Genomic DNA, 27,912 nt, shown 5'->3' on the forward strand with positions numbered 1-27,912 from the left:
ATGTCATGGGGATGAGAAACCTATTTTCCCCTGAAGTGTGTGAAAACGTGCTAACAGCAATTATGTAAGAGAGAGAGGGGGAAAAAAAACCTAAATATTTTTGGAAACTTGGGGAAAAAAAGCCTTCAAAGCAAGTTCTAGGAGTGGCATTGTACGGTCTAAGATATGCCCATCACAGAGCTGGTTCAAAAACTGGATTGCATCATATAAGTGTCTCAGATGGAATAGTAATGCTGTGTGTGGGAGGGCTGCTGGGATGGAGGGTGGAGCTGGAGGTGGCGGTGCTGCTGGGGGTGGGAGGTACTGTTGCTGGTGAGGGTGCTGCTGGGGTAAGGAGGCTATTGGGGATGGGGGTGCTGCTGGTGTGGGGTAGGGGATGTACTTACGCTTGTGAAACCACAGCCAGGATCACGGTGTGCTCAGAGGGGTTAGTGGCCCGGATTGACCTGTAAAAAGAAGCTTCAAGTCAAAGAGGTGGTCTGGGCTCTGTTACACTAAACTATTACGGAAACTTCTCTGCGCTGATAGCGGTATCAAATCAAATCATCTTTCAAAGAAAAAGGTCTCAGAACACACATGAGACAGCAAAGAGAGATGACCTTGTGAACTGGGATGATATCTTCAATTTATTTAATTTTGTAATTGTTTTAAACTCATGAGCAATTTTCCAACAGCTCAGACTCACCAGTTTTCTACTTCAAAATTGGCAAACTCCACTTGAATTTCATGTTTTCTGATTGAGATCTGACTCGTTTTTAAAAGTATGGCAGTACCGAAGTCCTTTAACGACCAGTTTGTACCTAGGCAGTTAACTAGGCTGGATAACTTTCCTTTCAAAGCAATAGGTCATACAGAAAACGTAAGTACTTCCTGACAGACAGACAGACAGACAGACAGACAAATGAAGCCTAAGCCCTGCTAAAGATCATTCAAAGAGCGTTACTCCCCCAGTTATTCTGTCATTTATGCTTCTATACACGGCCATCAGCCAGGCTTGCAAAAGATTAAATAGTGACTGTCAATCAAATTTGCCGAACTGGGACCACCCAATGACAGTTTATTCCTTAGCAATTTCAGAGAATGCAAGCACATACAGATTATAGGATTTTGAGGTTTGTGAACCTTACAAGATGTGTGAGCTTCATAAAGCTCAGATTCTAGACTTCTCTGGTCAGGTCTATATGGATTGGCCAAACTTTTAATAAAGGGCCACATTCTTGAATCCATGGAAATCAGCATTGACTGTTTTAACCAGTAACTGTGGCCTGACTTCTGCTTATTTTGAGATCTTTCTAAGAGGAACCATTCATCACCAAGGGCAGGGAGGCTAAACCAGTCCACTCAAGTGCTGGCACTCATCACTTACTGCTCCCATCAAACCTCCCACAGAGCAAGTGCCAGAAGACTCAGTTTACATTTAGGAGCCTAAATGTACTTAGAGAAGTACCAATTTCCACCATATGAAAAAAATTTACAGTGTCTGAGCGGCAATCTCTGAGATCTAGGGAGATGCTGTACACATCTCCCTTTCATGTAGCCTCTCCCATCCAGTGATGTGCCATGGACACACTACTGGATCACCTTCTAAGAGCCTGGACTTAGACAGAGGCTAACTCACACACTGAACATGCTGGGCGGGAGCAGTCTTTTGGCTTCCTTTGTGGCTGGCACCTGTCTTTAGGGTTACTTCCTGTTCCCCAGAGGAATTTGTGTTAAGAGGGACTTCGATGTCTTCCTGGTTAGAGGACTAAGGGAGATCTGGAGGTAAGTTGGTCTGGGGTCAGTATGCTAAATGAAGGAAGATGCAGTATAGCTAAAAATCCTGGGACCTTGGCCTACAGAAGGAATATACTTCTACTGGAGCACTTACTTCCGTACAGAACACTGATGGTTGTCAATCATTTAAGAATCTGGCCACCCTCAACAGGGCCAGTAACAGTCAGCCAGCACAGAACCATACAACTTCCTTCCAGACCTCACATTCCCCACTGCTTTTCTGAGCAGCTGTAACAGGGGCACAAACATCATGCCTCTATATCTAAGGAAGAACCCTAAGATTGCTAACCTAGGCCTTAGGGAGTGCTTATCCTCAATAACTGTACATGTGCATATGAGCAGCAGTGTTGGATTACAGAGCCATATATGAGACCAGCAAGTGAGAATCAGGACCCAACTCTACCCTAAAAATCATTTAGAAAGAAGATATACTTTGTTTTGTTTGTTCTCTGTTCTTTGAGACAGTGTCTGGCTATGTAGCCCAGGCTGGCCTTGAACTCAGCAATCCTCCTTCCTTCCTCAGTCTCCCAAATGCTGTAACAACTGATGTATTTCATCATACCTTGTTAGAAAGAAAATGTATTTCTTAATAGTAAAAATAGCATTGTGTGTGTGTGTGTGTGTCTGTATGTGTTTCTGTGTGTGACTAAATAATATTTCTTTGGAGAAGGGCAAGATTGAAACCATTAAAACACTGAAACATTGGTTAAATTAACAAAAATTCTTTGGGAAAATTCAAGTCACCAAAAAAATAGCAAGGCAATGCCTGTGATACAAAACAACAACAACAACAACAACAACAACAACAACAACAACAAACCCTCTTAATCCATTAGTATTTTTGTCAGTGCACCAAAAGTTTTAAGAATCAATTTCTCTACCTTTCATTTACTCAATAAAAGTCCAGCCCCATATGTAATTGGACTCTGTCCTGTTCTCAATTAATCAGTGGTTCCTCCAGGCTGACTTCCCAGAGTTCCACTTCTGCTGACTGGTTCAGTTCATCCTGAGCCAACTCTTAATACTATTCATTTATTTATGAAAAGACAGGTGTTTGCTTCCCAAAGTGCAAGCATTTGTATAAACAAGTAGGGGCATGGACCCCAGGAAGATTCTGCTACTAAAGTGGCCCCCTTCTTCCTCGTGTCTGGGAAGCCTGCTACAGGGTCTACCCATCTGTGTCACGTATGGAAAAGTCTCTGTTTCACACATTTCTGATGTTCATTTTGGGACAGAATAATGAAGTTTAAAATATCTACTTTAAATCTAACTACATGTAGTAAAAACTGTGAATTTTAATGATTCTTTTATGAGCAATACGGGGGGCGGGGAGAACAGAAATCCTCAAGCTTTAGGATGAATCCAGCCTCTAGATTCAATGTGATTCTAATGTGCAGAGATAGGAAGACAAGATGTGTCTATAGGAAGGACCATAGTCTTCATCTTAGCAATCCAAGTCTCTGACTTCCAGGTCAGGGCTGGACCCAAAGCTGTCTGTAGAGGAAGCTCATTTAGAGCAGATGGGGGGCGGCCATGTTACTAAGCAACTTAGACGAGGAAGGCACCTGCACACCGCTTCTGCATCGAAGTTCCGGGTTTGCCTGTGATCAATCACAATAATTTCATGATGCTTGTCCAGGAAACACTCAAGGGCCGACTCTGGAGTACGAGCGATGTTGCATCTGTAGCCAGCCCTGTCACAGGCCCACCAGAAGCCATCACTCTGGCTGTCCTCCTTTGCAAAGATTAGCAAAACCTAAAACAGAAAGAAGAGCATCTTGAACAGAGATTTGCACCCTCAGGACTGCACTGAAAACAGGCCATGGGTACACTGGCTAACCACTGGGCTCCAGAGGAAAGCCGTCTTGTTCAAATCCAACAATCCCTGGTGTCTCCAATCTATTCTGTCTTCTTGGCCCTGCTGGGAACTAGTTGGGAGGACAGAGGACTGGACACAGGTAGATGTTCAGTCATTCTAGTGAGGAGTGGGTGTTGCTGGCTGCAGTTGTAAGTTTTCTTACAGTAAGGCCTACTTTTAAAATGAGGGAAACAGCAAAATTACTGACAGGATGAGTAACATGCGTTACACAGGTTCCAGGATAATTTGCAAATGTACACATCTGGTTCAGTGCAAATGGTATTTGCTTCCAAGTCCCTGGAGGTTCTCTGTGCTCAGAACTAAAATAGCTGTAAAGACACAGGAACTTCAGAGTACTGACAACAACCTGAGAGATTAATTTAAACATCCAACTCTTGCCAACACGGGAAAAGACTGATCATGAACCACAAGGCTGATGGAACTAAACTGAGGGCTCTCTGCCTCTATGTGCCTCATTGCAAAACATAGCCCCGCCCATAGCAAAGAAGGCAGTGCACAGATTCCCCTCAGCATTCTTGAGCCTAGGAAACCAGAGCCTCTGGCAGTTGGCAAGCCAGGGAAGCCACCTGAACCTAGTTAGGGTCTAACTTCAGCACTGAGAGGGAACCCTCAGGGGAGCTGGGTAGCCAGTCCTGTTCCTTGCCATGTTCCTGTGCCCAGCAGAAGGCTGGCACTTATGATCTGCCCAGTAATACCATGATGGATGAGACAGTGACTACTTGTAAGTTTCATAAGAGCTACAAGAAGGCTATTTCAATTTTAATTTTTTGAGGAAAGATCTTGCTGCAAAGCCCCAGTTGGCCTTGAAGTCACAGCCCTTGAGCCTGCTGAGTACCTGTGGTTACAGGCATACGCCATTGCATAGGGGCTTTATTACAGTCCTTCAGCAATAAGGCAAAAATGTAATAATTGAAGACCTTGCTAAGGCATTTAGTATTCTCCAGCATCCATTTCTAATTTAAATAATCAGGAATAGAACAGTAGTTCCTCAGCATGGAGGGTTTTTAAGGCAACACCACAAGTCATGGTACAATACCCAAAGTGTTTCATTTATAATCAGAACAGAAACAAGCCAAAGTGCCCAACAGCTACCATCATGTTTTAAAAATACCTTATTACTTGAACATTAGAAACCCATAAGGAAGTAGACAAAATAATATAAAGAATCTCACCTACCTACCAATCAGTTTCAGCAATAGCCGACTGCTTGCCAATATGGTTTTTCTCTATCCTTCCCTCTAACCCAGTGGTTTTCAACCTTCCTATTGCTGTGACCCTTTAATACAATTCTTCATATTATGGTGACCCCAAACCATAAAATTATTTCATTGCTACTTTATAACTGTGATTTTGCTACTGTTATGAATTGTAATGTAAATATCTGATATACATTCCCTGTGGGGGTTTGGACCCAGAAGTTGAGAACTATTACTTTATCCCAAATCTTGTGTGTTTATGGCAAATCTAGTCACCTTACATTTTATCCACACACATCTGTTAAACAGATTCATTCCTATAAGGACAAAACCACAATACCACTTCATACCTAAATCTCTCCTAATAATCCCTGAACAGCAATAATATCAAAATATATCATCTATGCCAATCATCTTACACTCTGAATAATTTTCTGTTTTCTCAAATATCATTCTTCCAGGAGCAGAGTAATACATTTTTTCAGCATGATTTTAACATCTCCCCCCGCCCCCAACATGGTTTAATACCATCTGCCAGAAAACATGAGGCGGCTCTAATTTTCTAAGGGCTCACTCTGGCCAAGGTCTATCACTCCAGCCTGGGATATTCCTAACCTTTGCAGACACCATGATCCCACTAGAAAGAAGCAGGAGGGAGCTCTCCCAAAAGAGGTGAAGGGCACTGCCTCGTGGATTATGATATTGGAAAGAAAGCCTTCAGAACAAACTGTTACTATGGCAAGGACAACGAGGAAGATTGGTTGAAGCTTTCTCATGCAAAAAGCCATTAGCCTCCTCCTTGGTAAAACTGTGACAATAGGATGAGAAACAACACATAGAGCCAAGAGTAAGAAGCCTGTGACAGAATCTTTTACCTTCCATCTGGCTGGCTATGTGATGGGTCTATAAAGAAGAATCTCAGCAAACCACACCCACTTCCTTGTGGTCATTAATGGCTCAATATTGACTAGTACAAAAAGAATACAAATCTACTCTCTCCTATTGGACCATGCTACAGATTTTAACCATTCCCATTCATTTTCCCTGTTTTTACCCAACACTGGAATGCCTCACTTAAAAAAAATATATCAAGAGGTATTATTCCATAAACATTTCCTGAAACACATATGTCTGATAACTTTTTTAATAAAATCCCTTTGTATATGCTGTTGGACAAAATAATAACTCTTTGTTCATCATGGTGAAGAACAAATAATAGATAATAAGCACACTGAGTAATGAGACTATGGAAGGTTAAGTGATAAGTGCCATCTGAAAAGTAGCAGGCAGGGCTGGTGAGATGGTTCAGCTGTTAAAGGATAGGCTCACAAGAAAAATAGTAGCAGGCAGAGTGAGGGGGCTCTGGAGTGGATGCCAGCACAGGAAGGGGACAGGTGTTCAAAAAAGGAGTTGGTTTCTGGAGGTAAATCTCTCCAGGAAGAACTCTGGAAGCCCCTAAGTCAGTGGTTCTCAACCTTCCTAATGCTGCAACCATTTAATCCAGTTTTTCATGCTGTAGTGACTCCCAACCATAAAATTATTTCACTGCTATTTCATAACTGTAATTTTGCTACTGTTATGAATTGTAATGTAAATAGTGTGTGAGGAGATCATGACCCACAAGTTAAAAAAAAAACCACTGCCCTAAGGAATGTATTAGCTTACCTGAATAATAATAATAAATTTGAAACGGAATATTTATATTAGAAAGGTGCTTACTTAAACTTCTTTCCATTTATAAAACATTGATTTGGAAAAATCAACTTAAAAACAAAGTGAAATCCATAGATTTTAGAGTAAAAAAAACTATAGCAACCACCTTGTAATGTGTTGGCCTGGCTCTAGAAAATCATTCCTTCTCTAAGAACGTGGTGGGTCTGAGTCACCAAGGCTGGCCCTTTTGTCTCCATCTCCCAGATCATAGCTGGTCTAAGGATAGTTTGTTTCCAGAAATGTGGATTCCAAGAAGTGGAACACAGAGGGTGATGACTGGGAACTGTGGCCACTAATAGTGGAGATATTGAAATTATCACTGTCAAAGTGCTCAGAGGCAGCCTTCCTGGCACCTCTTCCAAGCCACAGCTTTGCAACTCTTGCTTTGATTCTGCAAATAAATGGACAGCCCCCCCCCCCCGTGTGTGTGTGTGTGTGTGTGTGTGTGTGTGTGTGTGTGTGTGTGTGTGTGTCTGTCTGTGTCTGTCTGTCTGTCTGTCTGTGTTTGCAGTACTAGGAACTGAACTCAGGAATATACACATGCTAGGCAATCACCACCTCTGAGATACAGTCCCAGGGTGTTATTGACTACCCAGGTTTTCCTTGAACTTACAGTCTGGAGTTGTAAGTGAACATCTTTCATTCTGGATTGACCTCTGCCATGTTTGTTCCATCCAGGTAAGAACACAATTACAGGTAGCCTCTTCTTCATGGTAGAACCAGATCATAAAAATAGTCAAAGAACAGTTTGCATAAACACCATGACCTCTGCAGGTTTCTCAAAACTCTGTGAGGCTTGGCTTGTTGGAAATAATATAGACAAATAAAAAATGTGCATTTGTTCGGTCGTTGAGAACATTAGGGACACTGAGGTGCAATGTGTTCTCTTCCTCTCAAAGCTTCTAAAGAACAGCTGAATGGTGCTGGCTACCTTCTAGGCAGAGTCTGATAGGGAGGTGGTATGTTTTCTAAGCCTTGGCAAATGGTCCTCAGTATTGCCAGCCTCATGCACCATCCCTGGAAAACCTTTAATGAATGTGACATGTTTGACTGGTTTCACTGACGTTGTGGCCCTTCATCCCCCTCATCACATCAACATATTGTGTTCCCACTGGCTGTGTGACCAGTGTCCCTCAAAGAAGACAGCAGCAGCAGCAGCATTCTCCCTGGGTAGCAATTTCTCCTCTAATTCTGTTTATATTTGAGTGACATGTCACAATATCGTCACTTCTCATGGACTGCTTTGTGCTTGTCGGTTCATTCCTCCATCAGTAATCTGTTTTTGTTGTGTGGTTTTAGCATCAAAACACAGGAGGCAACACAACTGCACACTTTGCTGTCTGTGCTTCATCGCTTCATCTGCATGACAGGTGACAGAGATTTTCAAAGAGTGGCATGGATGGTCACTGACCATGATATTCATATTCTATGTGTTGAAGAGCTATTAGTGAGGGCTATACTTTATATATCTGTTAACAGTTAAGACACCCAGGTAACTGTGCTCTGAAGATGGGAGGCTTCAGTATTTAACTATTGCTGACAAAGTGTGCACTGGGTTACCTGCACTGCTTCTCAGGTAATACTAGGCTGTACAAAGTAAGTACAAAGTCCTTGTCTGCCAGGTAAACAACTCTTCTAGCACCCACAGAGCTTTGTCAAAATCTTTTCATAACCATAAGGTTTCATTTGTTGCTCACCCTAATCTAGAACAATGGATAAGGGCTGAGCCAGGGCTGTGAGAGAGAATGAGGTGACAGAGAGAATGAGGCTGTTGTCAGAGGCTATAGGGGCTGTGCGTGGGAATATCAGCAGCAGAGGTCACATGCTACAGGAGTCCCCAGGGTAGCAAGGGACTCTGGGAATCACACATGCAACCACAGTCCACAGGTTGGGATTAGTAACTGCCCTAAGCCGAGCAGCTGGCCCTCCACATCTCCTCACCCTCCTTCAGCAATCTTCCTTGCCAGCCCATGTCACTTTTCCCTTACTGGAAGTCTTGGTCACAATCCCGAGAAAAAACTCAGGATCAGACCAGCAGTCTCTTTCTGATAATGAAACTATCTTCCCTGAAGAAAGGATACAAACAAAACTAGCTTCTTCCTGACCAGAAGGAGGTGGTATTATTAGTGTTACTTATGACTTGTATTTTTTCCTTCCTTTTTCTATTGGGCGTATGTATATGTTCATACATGCATGCATGTCTGTGTATGTGTGTGTTGTACTTGCATGTGTATGCTCTTGCCCAAGGGTGATGTTGAGATTTGTCTTTGGCTGCTCTTCTACCTCATTCATTGAGGAAAGGTCTCTCAAACAAACCCAAAGTTCACAAATACAACTAGTGTCTCTAGCCATCCTGCTATGGGGATCCCCAGTTTCTGCCTCGGACTGGAATTACAGGCAAGCCTATTCAGCTTTTCTTCATGCTTGCATGGCAAGCACTTTAACCACTGAACAGTCTCCTTGGCCCCTGATCTTTGTTCTTTCTAAACAAAGGTTTGCCCATGCTTCTTCAAATAGACTCACAGCATCTGCAGTGAAACACCCAGCTTTAGTACAGTCTGTTGTAAGCAAGGGTCACCTGAGGCATATTGACATATACAGATCATGTAAGACATACCCACAGAATACTGAATTATTAGCCAATTTGATTTAAGAGACAGAGCCAATCAAGGGGGGGAAGATACTTATCTGGGACTTAATATAAATGTTCCTAGGAAAATGATGTATGGGGAGCTACAGTTTGATGGGAGCTTCCTTTTGGCCAGCCACTAAACCCAAGGGACTTGAACCATCCTTTTACCTAATAGCCTTTCTGTAATTCTTTGAATGCAGCCACCATTTTACAGACTTCATCTTAGATGATGGCTAAGAAATCTATCTATAGTTACACAAATAACAGCGTCTAAATCAAGGCCAAGATGACCCCAGACTGGCTGGACTAGGTAGAAGGTACAATTTGGCAGAAGCAGGAGGGACACACAGGAATGGAGACACCACTTCACCTTCCTTGCTGTGTGGCAGTCGGCTAGTCACAAGGCCATGCACTCTCTGATACATAAACCCCAACATAAGCCAGGCATGGTGGCTCATGCTTGCAATCCTAGCACTTGGGAGGCAGGGGCTAATAAATACTAGGCTACACAGTGAATTTCAGGCCAGCCTAGGCTACAGAGACACTGCCTCAAAACAAAACCCAATGGCTTTTTGATGGCTCTAGAAAACTGTATACCCATATAAACACAGACGGATTCTTTTTGAAGGAATCTGCCTTGCTAGGAAAGCTTAGGCCACAGCTGTGGGTATCCAGTTCCAAGTTCATTGAAAAGCTCAGTGTGATGGGGGGTGAGGACAGGCTCTAAGTAGAGGCACACAGATCTACACGCTGGGGAAATAAGCATGCTCCAGGCATTGATGAAAAAGAGATCACTTGATTTCCAGACAGTGTCGCAGTGGTACGAGTTTACTGCCTCATAATATTCCCCTTATGCTTTATTTTCTGGCCAAGATTGAAAACTATGACTTTCTCAGTGAGTCACATCCACTCACCCAAGAGATGCGCTGTACAGCTCACACTGCTCTTCCAGCACATTGCATCCCCCCTGTGCTCCTGGCAGCATTGTGTGGAGTGTCTCAGCCCCATGCTCCCATGCTCTACACCCCAGTCTCCCCGGTGAACTCGGAAATGCACTCCCAAAGCAAGCATATACTGAGATACTCTTATCTCGTCATTTCCTTCCAAGCTTACTGATGCAGTTAATTCATATTTTTGGCATTGCAATGATATGACAGAATAGACATTTTCTTCCAATGGGTGGGGCAAAAATAATGAAAGCACTAGGACATAACTTCGATTTTCTGAAATAGTTACAAAATCAGTGGCAGAAACACAGTTCATGACCTACTAGTAACACCCCTACAGTTAGAGGTTTTGAACCTCTGTCTGTGGCCAGAGAGTATCTTGCCATCTCCATTTACAGTATATAAAGTCTTGCACATAGTAGAGACTCAGATTCCTAATTCTTACATATTTTTAAGTTAAAAAATCTTCTATCCCCCCACTCAGAGAGACACATGCTTGTGTGTATGTATGAGTGATGTGTGTGTATGTATGAGTATGTGTGTGTATGAGTGGTGTGAATGTGTGTGTGTATGTGTGTGTATGAGTGGTGTGTGTGTGTATGAGTGGTGTGTGTGTGTATGAGTGGTGCTTGTGTGTGAGTGGTGTGTGAGTGTATATATGAGTGGTGTATGTGTATGAGTGGTGTGAATGTGTGTGTGTGTGTGTGTGTGTGTGAGTGGTGTGTGTGTGTATGTGTGTGTATATATGAGTGGTGTGTGTGTATGAGTGGTGTGAATGTGTGTGTGTGTGAGTGGTGTGTGTGTGTATGTGTGTGTATATATGAGTGGTGTGTGTGTATGAGTGGTGTGAATGTGTGTGTGTGTGAGTGGTGTCTGTGTGTGTGTGTGAGTGGTGTCTGTGTGTGTGTGTGTGTGTGTGTGTGTGTACACTTTCATGCACCATGACTTTCTTGTGAAAGTAAAAGGTCAACCAAGCTCAGGTTTGTCAGACACAGTGTCAGACACTGATACCCACAGATCATCTGACTAGCCCTCTCCACTGTAGTTTTTGAGAAAAGGTATTTTGCTTAACCTAGAGCTCTCCAGTTCAGTTAGACTAACAGACCAGTTAGCCCAGGAATTGAGTCTACCTCCCTGTTCTAGGATTGCAGGTGTGTGCCACCATGCTCAGCTTTCATCTCACCCGCTGCACATACTCTTGCCTGTGTGCACCTCTGACCAGTCTGGGTATATTGCCACGGGGCTAGCATTCTAGTCCTTTCTCTGAGTGGTGGATTCTTTTATGCTTGAAAGACTGAGTACTACTCAAGAATATATTTTTTTAATATATCAAATACAATCAATTCAAGTTTCAGGCAGTTCTTTTCAGTTATAGAGACATGGCCATAAAGTGGTAGTTTAATCTTGCAGACTACAGATCATATTGGAAAAGACAGAAATGCAATGTAGCTTGAGATGTGATAAAACTTGACCTCTTAGCATGTGCAACACATGTATGCATGTACTATAAAGTCTTATCAGAATAAAAACAATGGTTCACCAAAAGCCAGAGTTATGAAAATGAAGGAAAGAGCCACAGCCTAGGATATATATATATATATATATATATATATATATATATATATATATGATGAAGAACTTATAACAAGTATATATAAAGAATTTCTTTTTCTGGGTCTGGAGAGGTGGCTCATTGCATAAAGGGCCTAGTATAAAAATATGAGGACCTGAGTTTATACCCCTGCACCCATATAAAAGATAGTCCCAACAGGGCTCTACAACCCCAGGGCTAGGTGGCAAAGAGGAGTGCGTCCCTCCCACTTAGTCTAGACAAACTGGTGAGCTGTGTCTTAAAACGTAAGGTGACGAGTGACAGAGGAAGCCACGTGACATCCACCAGTAGCCTCCATATGCATAAGCACAAGTATGTCCACCCCCACACATGTGCACACATGCTTATAACACACACACACTCTTCAACATCTTTAAAAAATTAACTCAATTTTAAAAATGGACAGAAGATTTAGCCAAATAGAAAAGATTAGAATAGACAAAAAGCAAATGTAAAAGATTTTCATTGATCATGGGAAAATGCACATCTTAAGTATGATCTATGTACCTTATCCACTACGGAAGATGAATGAAAGCCAAAGTCCAGCACTGCAGAGGGAGTAACAGTCCTCTGCCCTTGTTAGATGTAAAATGATGCAACTGTGGTAAAGGGTGTGGCAGCACCTTTAGAAAAACCAACTGTTTTTCTCAGTGCTGGTTATCAAGCCCAGTGCCCTGTGGAGGCTCAACAGGGGCTCTGTTACTGAGCTACGTCTCCAATTTGGGGTGGGGAGTGGGGGAGCAAAACAAAAAAACCACTAAACACATTTTGTTCTTAAATTTGTTAGGCAAATTTTTAAAAATTCAGATTTGGAAAGGAAGAATGATATCATGATTTTACACATAAAAAATCTCAAGGGCCCCATAAAAAAGACTGTAGAGAGGCTGGCAAGATGCCTCAGTAGATAAGGGTGATTATGGCTCAGAAGGTGAGGGTGAAGTTTGATCTCTGGAACCCACATGGTGGGAAAGGACTGGCTCCTGAAAGTTGTCCTCTGGCCTCCTCACACGCACCATGGCACCTGTATACTCTCCTGTCAATAAATAAATATTTTTCAAAAGGATTATAAGAGTTCATAAATGAGTTCAGCAAGGCCGTAGGCATCGAGATGCCCATGGCCATCTTGAAAACTAAGAATCAACCCTATGACTGTGACTCACTTCGCAATTTCAAACCCCTTGCCAAAAGACAGACATACAACTTAATTTATATTTGGCTGCTTTTAAGACTTCAAGTGTGTGTCTGAGTATGGGTGTGTACACACAAGTACAGATGCTGCAGAGGCCAGAGGCATTGGAAGACCCTGCTGCTGGAGTGACAGTACTTGAGAGCTGCCCAACGTGCGTGCTGGGAACTGCACTGGGATCCACTGCCAAGGACAATGCATGTTAACTGATGAGCCATATTTCAGACTCCTGATTGGCTGGGTTTTGTTTTTTGTTTTTTGAGTTTTTTCTTTTTGTCAAAGGTGCTAAGATAATGCAGCAGCAGGAGTATTTTGAACTAGCGCTGCTGGGACAATTGGGCAGCCCACCTGAATGAATGGAACCAGGTTACTATCTCATACCACAAAGCTAATTAAAAATGGACTGTACAGCTGAAGAGAAAGGGTGACATCACAGAACACTTAAAAGAAGGCAGAGTAAACCCCAGCACTTCAGGCTAGGCAAGGGATTCTCTGAAATTCCCGCAGTGTGACATCAAAAGACACCAAATAATGAGAATACATTTCAGAAGGCTGCTTACGATATACTTTGCAAATAAATCTTAAAAACCAAACAATATGATAGACTTAGTAGGTCCTTGGTAGAGGGCCTCACTATCCCTGGAGAGGAGTCGGGGGGGGGGGGGGGAGGGGGGTTAGGAGGGTTGGGTGGGGAACATGGGAGGAGGGGAGGACGAGGGAATGGGGGGATGGATATGTAAATATGAGTAATTAAAAATAATAAAAAATAATTGAAAAAACACTTGAGGAAAGAGTGAATATTATGAATGAACACATAAATATGAAGGGTAAATATATAGTGAGTTATAGTGCTCAGAGGGAAGGGAGGGAGTAAAGAGCTAAATAAAAGACTTAAACAGTATCTGCAATGTTGCTCGGGGGGTGGGGGGGAAATTTCTCTGAAACAAATAGGACATAATGTCAATATTTGATAGATGCAAGTAAATAGTTTATAATTTGGCAAATTGCATTCATATTGTGAGCCTTCATTGCCAACACAACACAGGGCAAAATGGAGGTGGATGAGATTGACATGAGCCTGAATTAGTCCCCCAGGAAGGATTGTGGAAATGGCTTTGAGATTAAACCCACATCATCAGCCCCCTTATTCACCACTGCTCTGATTCAAAGCTGGAGTTCAAAGTGCATGCCCTTAGAACAATTACTGGAATTTTCCATTCGCTTGTATCCTATGCAAATAGATATGACTTGTGTTTATTTTTTCTCTCTCTTTGCTCCTAAATTTGTTTTCATCAAATTTTCCCAAGCTGAGTCTCTTCCTTTTGCTGTTTTCTTTTCCCTAAATCTGTAGTTCCTTTCAAGCAGCTATAAAGAACCATTTTTCCCTTTGTTCATAATGCAAGCGGCACAGGTCCTTAGTTCCGTTTTCACTCTCATCTTTAGCCTTGGGGAGGGGGTGTTGCCTGTGTCTTCTATTGTCCTGAGGGTAGAATAAGCCTCCAGGACTTGCTCAGGACCAATGGGCTACTGCATACAAAATATTTAAATAGGTGAAGCGGGTCAGGAAGGGAAAGGGCTGAGAGAGTGACAGCTATTACATGGTCAGTGCTAGCGCCGGCCAGTCCTTCAGGTGAGTGGCCTTTCTGGCTTTGGCACCCAGTTCTTCTGTCTTGGAGCCCCATAGGGGACTTGCTTCAATCACAGGCGACACAAAAAGGGAGAGCTTTTATTCTCTTTTTTATTTATTATTTTTAAGAGTTACTAATATAAGTTGGATAAGTAGCTATTTTCTGTAGATCTTGGTCCCTGGCTCTTGATCAAAAAGGGAAGCCTAAGCATTGGTTTTTTTTTTTTTTCTTCCTTATTTAGCTTTTACTACTTCTTAATTTTCTTAGATTTATATATAATAACATACTGTCCCCCATCCCTTTCTCTCTCCAAACCCTTCCGTATACCCATCCTTGCCCTCTTTCAAATTCATGACCTCTTTTTTTCCACTAATTATTGTTATATATAATTGTTAGGTCCAAAAGTGGGCCCTAACCCCCCAAATGACAGTGACACTGACAATGTCATAAATGACAGTTTTGCCTCAGCTCAGACTGGACTTTGGCTGGATAAACAGAAAGATTGCTAGTGGATAAACAAAAGCCTAAAAATCAGCATTTTGGCTTTCTGTTTGTCAGGAAGAGGCATACTCTCCCCTTATCTGCCTCTACAGCCTAGAGCTGGCTAGCTTCTCTATTAACATACATCTATAATGCACATCAAAGTTCCCATGCGAGCTCCCAGGCTCTTCTGGACTACAGCCCCTACTACTCTAACTTGCAATTCTTGAAATTCCTGCTGCAAACATTCCTCTTTAAAGCTGGCAAGGTTTTTTCACCATTCCTTAATTGCCTGTAGTTCTTTGTGTAGGGTTGAGGCCTCACAGGCTTTCCCCAGGCCACTTTGACATGTCTATTATTGTCCTTGTTCTTGTTGGTGACACTATATGGGTGCAGCTTCTGACTATCCTAGGAGAAACAATCTCACAGCAAACTCCATGTTCCTCGGGCTCTTACAATCTGTCATTTTATTAGTGAACTATGAAAGAGAATGGTTCAGCCATCTTTATCAATAAAGATATTGATGAACCAAAAAATTACATACATGTTACTGTACCCACATCATTTTCACTCCCCAACAACAGTACCAGATATCATTACTGAGTATCTTCCACAGGAAGACAGTGTTCTATAATAGCATGCAAGGAAGTTTTGTTACACTGAGAATCCTCTGTGAGAAAGGAAATCTCATCTCTCCTGTGCCAATGGGCCCATAAGACAGAAGAAGGACAAAATGCACAAACTAATATTGCTGAAGAGGTGGAGCCAGCACCAGAAAAAGCCACATCCTTCAACACATGTTACTTCCCTCCGTTGCTGTGAACAGCAGGATGTTGGCTTGTTCTTCCCCACAATCCATTGGGCAAAGTAGGGTGATATTTAAGTCCTCAAAAACCAATCTGATTTTTGGATCATGATGCTGATAAGACAAACACACACATACAATTTTTAAAGTTTAATATATAATCACACCCTTTCCCCCTTTGCTTTCCTTCCTCCAAACCCCTTCCAAACCCATCCTTGCTCTCTTTCAAAGATGGCTATCTGTTGTCAAACATTGCTCATATGGCCATGTACCCCAGCAGCAAAGCCTCTTCTGAGGGATAGAAATGTACCTGGATAGGGTCCTGCGTCAGTCTCATGGGCCCAATGCGCACCTCCGCAGAAGACACCTGCTAAATAAAGGACAACGCATGAGAAGTGTCAAATCTCTAGAATATAAATTGCTAAATCAGTCCTTATACAGTAGACTCTATTATGCTACTTCATAAATGATGCAAGAACCTAACTCACTGACATGGAGACATTTAGGAAGCATCCTAGACCCATTTATGAGAATCTATACACTGTATGCACTGGGAATATCTATAAGGCTATATCTTCAATGGTAAATGGCAGGACTCTGGGGGTAGTTTTACTTCAGGCCCAAGGCTTTTATAATAAGCATGATCTGTTTTACTGGAGAAAACAATTTGATGATTATTTACTGAGCACCTACTATACACTAGGAGCATTGTTATCATAGCTATACTATATTACAGTACATACTGATATTCTGAAATTCCAGGATTGGAACATGCTAGCTCACACCTACTGATTAGAGCTGCCTCTACACTCACACCTTCTTTTTCTTTAGGTTTTAGCATGAGGAATAAACAGATAATTCTTACTTGTGTGTATCGTGGATACCACCTCCATCTCAGTGGTATTTCCTCAAGGGGACACAAAGGTATCATGCCAGGACTGCAAAAAGGCTAACCTTTGCTCAGTCTCCTTGGATAAACTGGAGCTCTCAGTTCTTCACTAGCCCACACTACCTAGTTGTCCTTGGCTACAGTGGAGAGCAAATGCATATTTGCCTTTAGTTTTAATCACTTTATTTGGATTTCTAAAACTGACTTTTCTCCAGATGAATTAGGCTGAATGTCTGGACCTCATCTCCATGGATCCAATTTTGTTTTTCTCTAGGTGGCTTCGGTGACTTGCCACTTGGAAGGTTATCTTGTTTGAAACACATCATGTTGGCCCCGGTCTGTCTGAAGAAGCATCATCAGCAAGCATCATGTGACCAAGAACACAGCAATGACCCTGAGCCAGGCTTAAGCCATTAAAAAGTGACAAGGAAAGTGTAACTTTCTGGGCTAGGGATGTGGTCAGTTGGGATGCATGAGGCCGGGGGTCTAGTACTACACAAACAGGCACAGCAATATAAGGTCATCCTCGGCTACAACAACTTGAAACCAGACTGGGGTACATGGGACTCTGCCTCAGAACCCAAAACTAAACAACGACAACAAAACTCCAAGGTAGAATTGTAAGTTATACTTTGAAAGACCCAAACTATTTCCCTTCTCCCCTTTCTTCCTCTTCCCCACATTTAACTCTGGGCACTCAGGCTGTAGCTCCCCTCCGATGTATCCCTATTCTTTTCTCTGTAGGGTGAATTTTCCACTTCACTTCAGATCTTGTTGTTAGGAAATAAGCCCAGCAGAAGTCCAAGACCCAAGCAATGACCAGCAGTTTAAGATCCATAGCCTAAGGACTCTGATTTCCAGAACTAAAATACAGGCAGAAGGAGAGAAATCCCCCCATAAAGTTCTCCTCTGACCTCCACATGTGTGCTGTGGCAGGCACCATGAGTGTGTGCACATACACCAAATAAATAGAAATTTAAATGTAAGAAAAATAAAGTATCAAAGGAATAAAATAAAAAAGGGCTTTCTTTGGGAGGCTAAGAGTCTGAGGGTAGGATACCTACAGGAAGGACTCAAGCTGTCCCCGCCAAAAGGAGGATTTGCCCCTATTTGATGCATTGCCTTATATGTTTTGGCAAGTCCCCATTAGGCACATGATGTGGAACCCTGCTAGCCTACTTCAGTGGTGGGAAGCAGGAGTGGCACATGCCTTTAATCTCAGCACTTGGGAGTCAGAGACAGGAAGATCTCTGTGAGCTTGAGGCCAGCCTAGTCTATGGAATACATTCCAGGACATCCAAGGCTACACAGAGAAACCCTGTTTTGAAACAACAACAACAAAAACTAAAAAAACAAAACAAAATCAAATATACCAGGAGACAATATGATGACTCTGAATACACCCTACCTCTCTGTCTCAGGTATTGTGCTAGGTGTGACTTTAACAGGAGACCATGCAATGGCCATTGATGGACAGCACATTTTCAAAGGTGACTCTCATTCTAGAACATACTAATTCCTGCCTCAAGTAGAAAAGACCACAGCTTTGTCATACAGCCACAATGGTCCCCAGTCACATCTACACTTTGACCTCGGTCTGGACCAACTTGGCAGAAGCCAGGCTCTAACTCTCAGTAAGAGGAATGCAAAGGCCCTGTCACAGATTTCTAATTAAATGTCCCCTACTTATCTCCTTCCATCCCCTTGTCCATGTGTCCCCTCCCAGGACTGTTACTTCAGCTTGGGTGCCTCCGTTTACCAAACTCCTCTAGTCCTGACCCATACTTTGCTTCATGTCTCTTGTCTCATCCTTTCCTCTGAGTCATCCGACCTTGGCCTCAATATCCACAGAGATCAGCTGTCTCACTGGAACCCTTCAGGATGGCCTGGGCAGTGGACAGCAAAGGACAGCTGCAGTACTTTACAAGGCTCAGTTTCAGAATGCACCAATTCATCACACATACACAGACACCTAGGTGGCCAAGCCAAGACTACTTCAGAGGGTCAACTTTAAGCAACTGAAGATGTATAGGTGTGTAGGTTGGCTCTGCCTACAGGAGCCGAGCACCTCTGCCAGGGACAGAGAAGCCAAACCAGGCATAGGGCCATAGGCCACAGAATCCTGTTGCTCAGAAAGAGGGAAGGATGGGACAGGGGGGTGATGAAATAAAATTCTAGGCCACTTCAACTACATGGCTTCCCCAATTACCTAATGAGTACAGTGTATGCTTAAGCACACTGTACAACACTTCCCATGTTATACATTTGTGTATATGCTTGTATGTGTAGATTAGAATACACTATAACTACATGTTTGTTGACAGGACCATCAACTCCCCTTCAGATGAGTTAGTTCTCTAGGGTAGATAATAATGAACTCTACTTTTAGTATTTGCAGATTCCACCAGTGGCCATTCTCAACCTGGCCATAGAGCTAGGGATCCCTTGGCTCTGCACCTGGCAACACACCTGTCTATCCCATGAGAGTTGGTGAGTGGTGAACTCCTTTTGTCTTTATTGATCTGCCAATATCCATTGCTTATTTTTATTTGACAGTTTAGCTGAATATAGAATTCTGCCTGAGAGATATTCTCCCTTAGACTTTGAAGTTGAGAGAGAAAAGATAATTCTGGTTTGGGAGAGATTGAAGAAGCATCCATGAAGTCAGGAGAATAGTGAGAGAGCAGGCTGAGGAGGAGGTCTAGTCCCGGAACAGCCTACGCACAGGCAGGAAGGTGGGGGCGCGCCTGGGGGAGCGACACAGTGTTCAGAGTGACTGTATTACAGTGTATGAAGGGGAAAGCTGGTGGGGGGGGTACCAGAGAGGAGCCTTTTCATTCTGGAGGCAACGGTCACCATAGTGTAGGACTCTGAGTTACCATGATCGCGTTTGTGACAAGAAAACATGTGGCTTGCCCACTTCCTAAACAGACAAGAACAGATATTTAACAACAACAAAATGACACAAAGCAAAATGTTTCTCTGAGTGGGAACTACTGACAGAGTGAAAAGCCAATGGGAAAACACATGGTAGTGACCAGACAAAGGAGTGCATGACGAAGGACAGTGCTTGACTTCCCTTCAAGAGCAGTGAGCTCCAGCACATTGCCTAACAGTGCAGCATGGGTGTGAGAGAGAGAGAGAGCGCAGCTACTTAAGCTTGCTGATTCACTGTTCATGGTGGCACTTTCTTTGATACTGATTGCCATACCTCTCAGTGGTTTCTGCTCCTGGAAACTTGGTGAGTAACTTGGCATCGACTTTTACAGCTGTCCTCAAACCAGAAGGAAGCTGAGATTCAGGAATGAAAGCCCTCCCCACCACCTCCCAAGCTCAGCAGCTTGCTCTTCCTTTTGTTCTGCACTTCCTTGGGCCCTGGTCTTAAATATTAAACAGCACTTAATCATCTTAAGATTCCCTGGGACCACCATCAGTCCTTGTGCCAACTTGGTTGTGTTGCTTCTGTGTTTTGAATGGACCCTCTCCACCCTCCAGCTTCCAGGAAGAGAGACCCCCAACATTAAAAGCATTTAGTGACACCATGTGAGCCTGGGAGGCCAATTCCAACTTGGGAACCCTATTTCACTCTGAAAACCTCCTTTTGGTAACATGTTCATTACCTCCAGACACCCTCTACTTCCTATTGTCCCCTCAACCATGGCTTACCTGTTGGCTATGCCATCACACTAGCCTCTAGCACTCTGCTGGCTTTGAGCTGGCTGTCAGCTCTCCAGTACGTCCTGGCACCTCTGAAACCCTGTACACTTCGGAGCTCAAGAGGTTGACGGGAGGCTCTTGATTCCATTCCCTTCCCACTTCTGTCTCTAGTCTAGACATTCTGTGTCTGCCCTTTACATAAGAAATCTCCAGGGAGACTTTTTAAATGAATCAATTCCTGCTCTACAGGAAGAGAATCCAAGGACAGGGCCCTAATAACAGTACATTGTATTTGTGAGTGCATGAGGCTTAAGAGGTTCGAGTCTCCTCTGCTGAGGAGACATGTCAGTCACAGAGGCCTCTTTCATGGCCTCTCCCACAGACTCTATTACATGTACCAATAGGTACAGTGTGGAAGCCCCAAAGTCCACCCACACTCAGCTGTTGGACCTGGATGCAGACACAGGTTGTTTATGATCAGGCAAGGGAAGATATTTGGAGCATTACCCATGCAAAACAACGCCCCTAAATTATAACAAAGATCAATACAAATTCTTTATAGTCCACTATTTCTTACACATATATGGGAGGAAGGTAAGTAAAAGTTAATGATGATAGGCAATATTCTTTGTGTTATAGGCCCTGATGCTTCGGGTTTTATATTAATTTCATAGATGTTTTATCACCTGGACATAAATACAGGAATCTCTTCTCATGAAAAGATATGATCATTAAAAAGAAAACTAACAAATTTGACCTTAAAATTACGAAGCTATGAGAGTGAGAAAGGGAAGAAAAGGAAGGATGCAGAGGTCATTAAGAAGCAGAAATTTTGAATCAGGTGTAGATTAGAAGAAAGGACATATGATAGGTAGGATTTTCGTTGGGAAGGAGGTAGAGGAGGAAGGGAGGGAGAAGGGAACTGGGATTGTCATGTAATTCAATCTTGTTTGTAATTCAAATATATAAAAAATACAACTTCTATTTACCAAAAGAACAAAGACAAAAGGGGAATAGTCCATGGAGAAATAAAACCTAAGATATAGAAAATCAATAAATACTAGTAACTAGAACATATATTTAAAAGTATTAAAAACATGAACAAAAAGGCAGCTGAGAAGAATATCAAAGGATTTGAAAAGAATCCCACAAGAATAGAAATACAGGTATAAAGTGGTATTCACTTTGTTAGTAACCAGGCAAAGTAAAGATTGTAAACTATAATGTGATATAATTTTACACCCAAAGGTCTCAATATACACACTAGTTAAGACAGCAAACTAGCTCATGGGGAGATGGTAGACCCCACAATGAAGCTTGCACATTCCTGGAGGTATGTAAATTGTTTCTGACACTTTGATAGAGCAATTCCAGGGGTTTCTAGTGAAGACCAAGAGGTGCTCATTCTATAGCTGGGCCTTCTATGCCAGAATCTTCTAGGGGACATCAAGAGGCATTTACAAGACCATTAGAATCATCATTAGCTATAAAAACATTTACACACAGCCCGATTCACAATCCATTAACATCTATCAGTAGGTAAAACTGAAAAAAAAGTTTGCTGCACAGCTATCAAAATAAATTGACCTTGACTACCAAGCCAAAATGAAAAAAGCACACAAGCAAACACTGAGTTAAAAGACAACAACATGGTAGTTTTAAAAGAGTAAACACTTTAGATTACCACTTGGATAAAATGTCTAAGAATTTAAAACAATGGCAAAGATAGCTTAAGACTATGTTGTGATGACTCAAATGCTGACACAGTCTCAGTTGAGGCAGGTGGTTCTACAGGAAGATAAAGGAGGGGAGAGGTATGTCTTCACACAGGGGTATTTCAAATACATACATTCAAAGATCTTTTTAAATCAGTGAGTAGTAAGTTCTTTGATGAACTGCATACTTTCTGATTATATAGCTTAAATATTTCGAAGTAAAATATGATACATCTTGTAGAGATAAGCCTCTTTGTGATTTGGGGGCTAACATTAACTATTAGACACTGTATAAATATTCTACACATACTATTTTGTTTCCCAGTCAAGCCTTTTTTTGATAAAATACTATTTTAAAAATACAGATAGATTCTCTGAAATTTGGTAAAATAAAATAATAGGAAATTGGGCTGAGATGCCATGGCCTTGCTAGAGATGTGTGACTCTTCTGTGCTCCCACAGGCAAGAGCGGGTTGATAGTCCTCTGTGTGCACCATCTCATGGCATGTTTACAACAATCCCATCATGGGCTTTTTCATTGCTGTAGCAACTCAAGCTATAGGAAGGGTGGGCAACTCACCCAAAGGCTGTAGCTGATATGGAACCCCAGGCTTGTCTTAGTGGGAAGATTGTGCTCTTAGTTGTGGATTTACTTATACTTCACTTTGTTCCAGAATGATCTCTACATGGCATATGTACATCTTAAACAAAACAAAACAAAACAAAAACTGAAAGGCAACTCATCAATGAATGAGATACAAAAGATTGGCTGGAAATACTGAGTTTGGGAACCCGGCTCAAGCAGTTCAGTACAGATGTCTGTTACTAAGAGTACACCAATGAGAACAAGCTGCCAGGGCAAGAGGAGGAAGTGATGGCACCAACCATTCCATGGCACCTCTCCATTCCTCACCGTCTCTGTGGTAGGAGAGTCTGATCTTCCTTAAGAAATGGAATCATTGCTGCTGATAAGTCTTGGTAAGTGATAGGAGAAGATGCTACCCCACCCCCACTCTAGAAAATCTCTTCAGTGCTGGGGCAGGAGAAAGATACACACTGAGTTCACCTTGGCCAAACATCAGAAATTTGGCCAGCATGATCTGATGGAGAAGTGACTTCCCACATCAATAGCCAATACAAACAAATCGTTCATATAGTACAGCCATGCCATCTACTTCGTGAGAAAAGATATCTCTATATCAGCTTGATATTGATAATGCATTAGACTGGAAACTAAAAGTCTAGACTGTAACCCACGAAATGACAAGTGCCTAGTGGAGGCCCCACAAGAGCCTTAGAGAGTTAACTTCTGAGGAGGAAAGGTTGTGTGATGCCCTGTGATGTGTCAGAAAGCTGCCCATCAAACACATGTCTCCAGCACCAGGGACCAGCTACTATCCACACAGCAGTTCTTTCACAGAGTTCCAGGCTGAGTGTGAAGTCAGGTTTATCCTAAGAATCCAACCAGCAAACTCGGTCTGACCTGAAGAGCAGAGGAAGTCAAAGGCAATGGCTAAAACGTGGCATCTCTTAGCCAACTTCCTTCCTTTTATTAGGGACACTGTTGCTAATAGACACGGCTGGATGACTTCAAGCTTGTAACATTACTCTGTATTTCAGAGAACACACACAAAGAACAGTACACTTCTGATTACTTGAGATCCAATTACTCACAATGTGGAAAAAACCCAAGCATTAGTTTCTGGTCTTCATCTGTTCTGTCACCCGCCATTGACACTTTAATTTCTCCTGAACACTAACTGAAGTGGGGAGAGGCCAGGAAGGATGAAATTCAAACCAGTCCACCTTGATCCATGGTCAGCAGTTCTTATGAACAGTTGATGGGCAAGTAAAGAGACCATCTGCTAGAAATGAGCTTTGAGATTTCCTGTGGATTTCAATTACCCATGCTGCCTCTGTCCTCATTGTTATCATTGATAAGTTGGAGTTGCCTTGGAGAGCCAAGAGAGAAATGTCTTCCATGTTTGGCTGCAAGATGACCTCACAGGAAGGGCTCAATGACCCTGAGGCAGCACTGGAGTTTGGGTCACATTTGGTTCCTCACTGAGAACCCACCCTGCTTTCTTTCTGAACTCATGCAAGGATGAACCACAACCATCAGCCAGTCCGTGTGGACACCAGGGGTGATGAATGTGTGTGGAATGCTGGCTCCTATGGAAAGATCAATTTATTGAAATGAATCCTATTTAAAAGTGGCCCCTGTGAAATCATCTGCAAAATGCAAATACCCACTTTGAGAGTGTTTTTTCTTACTTAGCCAAAATAATCATATTTCCAAGCGTTTACAGATACATCTTAAAGACATAAAATCTAAGTGAACAGCTAAATCCTCACCAATTGTGGAAACTTAGCAAAAATGACAGAAGCACCCCCCCCCCGCCCAGAATCTGCAGGAATTCTCTGGGGAAAATCCAGTTCACAGCCCATCTCCTTCAGCTAACACAGATGGGAGGCAACTCCCCATCACATCTGGCTTGTGTGATGCCAACAAGACAATTCCCATTATCTTATTGCTTCTTTACAGTATTTTAAAGATGTGGGTAGGAGGGTGTACGAATGCCATCAATGAAGCAGACTATTTACAGACAATGCTGGCCCTAAGGAAGGGCTCTGATGACAGTATAGCCCCCCTCCCAGAGTCTCCAAGAGCTGGAAATGGGGTACAGAATGAATGCACTCATTGATGGAGAACAAACTCAGAAAGCTCCCCAAGTACAGCAGAGAGTAAGTGAGTCCCAAAAGACCAATTTATATTTGACCAAAGTACATTACTCTTTTAAAATGGTTCCAGTTTGCAGCCAATTGTACTTGGATCCATTGAGATCTCTTGGCAGGAAAACAGGCTGGCTATGTGCCTTTGTCTGGGCCAGCAGGGAAGGCCAGGCTCCCTTTTTGTTCCTGCTCTGAGCCTCTGCCCACCTGCTCATTCTCATATGCCTGGGGTTCCACCTGTCTGTACACACAACATTAAAATGCCTTCTCCAGAAAGGGGCAGGGCTCTGTTCCAGTGCCAAGTTCTGATCACACTGCAGCATCCTGGAATGTGGCCTCATATCTCTTGGATTCAACACTGAGAACACCCAGGTCTACCCCACCACATGTGTGTGAACAGCTCACTTAGACTGTCTTACAAGCTACTTGCTCACAACTACTATGTTCTTTTTTTATAAATTTTATTTAAAATAGACAATCTTATTTTACATATAAATCCCAGTTCCCTCTCCCTCCCATCCCTCCATGCCCCCCACTAACCTCCCCCATCCCCTATCCACTCCCCAGGGAGGGTGAGGCCTTCCATGTGGGATCACCAAAGTCTGTCAAGTCATTTGCGACAGGACCTAGGCCCTCTCCGTTTATCTAGGCTAAGAGAGTATTCCTCCATGGGGAATGGGTTCCCTGAAGTCCATTCACACACTAGGGATAAATACTGGTTTCACTGCCAGAGGCCCTATAGACTGTTCAGGCCTCCTAGCTGACACCCACATTCTGGGGGTCTGGATTGGTCCTACACTGATTCCCCAGCTGTCAGTCTGGGGTACGACTTCTATGTTCTGATCCCCTGGTAATACCATAGGCAGGTTGAAGGTAGCCACTGTAGTGAGAAACTTGGGCTTTTCTAGACAAATAAAGGTACAGCATTGTTGGGCTGGCAACTAGGTGATTGTTGCAAGGGAGATGTGGACAGATCACTGAACCAGGACAGGACAGAAGGACAGAGATCAGAAAGGAGCTACTGCATGCTTCTCAAAGGGTACTCCCTGAATCCACAGCGTCAACATTATGGATCTTATAAGTGTTATTTGCTTTACCCGCCTCACCCTAAGTGGACTGGATTGGCATCTCTGGAGGTGAGCACTGATTAGCTTTCCAGGCAATTGTAATGCTCACTTGAGTTTGAGGAACACTGGTATAGACAGAGATGTAGATGGCTTGCAAGAGAGATCAGTATGGGGGTTAGGATAGAAAAATGAGGATGTATTGGAGAAGACAGGGTCATCCCATCGACGAGACATGTGTGGCAAGGGAGGGAAGAGAGAATGAAGGTCAAGAATCCTAGTTTGAATGACCGTGTAGGGCGATAGAGAATATAGAGGCCAAAGCAGGCTTATGGGGTATATGAGTTAAGTGCTGGACAGGTAGGTTTGAGATGCCTCTGGGCCACCCACAAGACAATGAATGCATATTTAGAGACTGCAATGCCAGCATCCAAGAAACACAGCTAAAACCACGTCTTCTCCAGGGTCAGAGGGCTGAGGAGTGCCAGAGCAGTAAAGTGCACATAGGAGCTGGAAGAAAAGAAAAATATGCTCATTTCGAAAGCACAGGGCAAAGATACCAGAGTTTTGTCCTGTAACTAGGAGTTCTATCAACATAATTCTCCATAAGCAATAAGCCAATGATGACCATCTCCAGAAACAGCCAAGATGTCGTTTTCATAAATTTCAACACTATGGAAAAATTCCTTTATCATCATGCATTTCCTCCCTCATCCTCTCAAGGGATATTGATTTCTGTTGGATCTTTGTGGTTCTAAAGAACACGTGGACACTTGTAAGCATAGCGAAGCATATCATTTCCCTGGGAATGGCCATCAGCTAGGACTTGTCAGGTGACTTGGGAATACATACTTACTGCTTCTCAAAAGAGTTATGTAGCCAGTTGTGACTTGAAACCATGTGAGGGTGGAAAGCAGGAGGAGAACTGCAGGGAGCCACACACACTCTGTGATACCATCAAGTCACCAGATCAAGCCTCGCCAGGAGCTATAGCCCCTCTGGACCTTTCAGCTCAGCAAGCTGATAAAGTTCCCATTTCTTTTATTTTCTTCTCATTAGCTTAAAACAGAATCCCAATGAAACAAATCAATCCCCTTGTTAGTAACAGAAAGATCTCTGATGAGAACAGACCACACATCCCATGGGTGGAGAACAGACCACACAAACTCTACTGCATTGCCATGTGGCTACCCTAAAGCAGGAATCTGAAATGACCACAACTCAAATGATGGGAGCCTGAGGTGACACCTGGGCAGGTGCACTTATGAAAGTACCAGGAAGCCAGGGTCTAATAGAGGCAGCAACATCCCACATTCCAATGAGCTTCCCCAGGCCAGAGCTCAGTCAGGTGGCCACGGGAAGACGCACTAAGGGAGAATCAGTGGCAGCTCATCCAAGTGGCTGCTCCACAGGTTTACACTTGAATGTCAGTTTGGCTAGAGACAAAATAATTGCATCACTCTCTTCTATAACATCATGAACATGTTTCTCTATTGACTGTGGCTTAAAGCCTTGTTGTTGTGGTCTGATGTCCGTCTGGTTTTCTTTCCCTTATTAATTACTTGGTCTGCTTGCTGGGTCCCCAAATGATTTCTTTTCTTTATGGCGCAATTGTTTTACTTGACTATATACTAATATTGCTCACACTAGTTTTTTTCCAGTAGACAAAGTGATTTGTTTGTTTTCAGAAACCTCACTACTTAGTACAGGCACAAGGGCTGCGTATATGGGACCCACCAGGGAAAAGGAGATTCTCTCTCTCTCTCTCTCTCTCTCTCTCTCTCTCTCTCTCTGGAAGTGGATCTCTAATCATCATGTGGCTCTCCTCCCTATATTCCTATCAAACCTCAAAAACCCCTTTACAGTCACCCTCTTCTGTCCCCAGTTCTATTTACCATCCAATGTTTTTTTTTAAATAGAATATCTTTAATTTATTCTTTGACAATTTCACACATGTAAACCATATCCTGATCATCCCCACCTTCATTCACCCTCTCCTA

The 27,912-nt window shown here is 42.9% G+C and overlaps 1 protein-coding gene across 10 annotated transcripts in view; it reads right to left on the reverse strand.

Moving 5' to 3' along the window:
• The window catches only part of Pde8b (phosphodiesterase 8B), a 176,960-nt gene that overhangs the window by 71,625 nt on the left and 77,423 nt on the right, over positions 1 to 27,912 (reverse strand). For 7 of the 10 annotated variants that reach the window (XM_035439127.1, XM_035439124.1, XM_035439125.1 and 4 more), the window contains 3 exons: positions 16,165 to 16,224; positions 3,342 to 3,532; positions 387 to 446 (listed from right to left, as the gene is read on the reverse strand). In XM_035439127.1, coding sequence (XP_035295018.1) covers positions 387 to 446; positions 3,342 to 3,532; positions 16,165 to 16,224 — 311 coding nt within the window. The remainder of the gene's footprint in view (positions 1 to 386; positions 447 to 3,341; positions 3,533 to 16,164; positions 16,225 to 27,912) is intronic. The other 3 variants (XM_035439128.1, XM_035439121.1, XM_035439123.1) reach the window with 2 other exon arrangements.

This window comes from Cricetulus griseus, chromosome 2 (assembly GCF_003668045.3).
Source record: "Cricetulus griseus strain 17A/GY chromosome 2, alternate assembly CriGri-PICRH-1.0, whole genome shotgun sequence".
NCBI classification, from domain to species: Eukaryota; Metazoa; Chordata; class Mammalia; order Rodentia; family Cricetidae; genus Cricetulus; species Cricetulus griseus.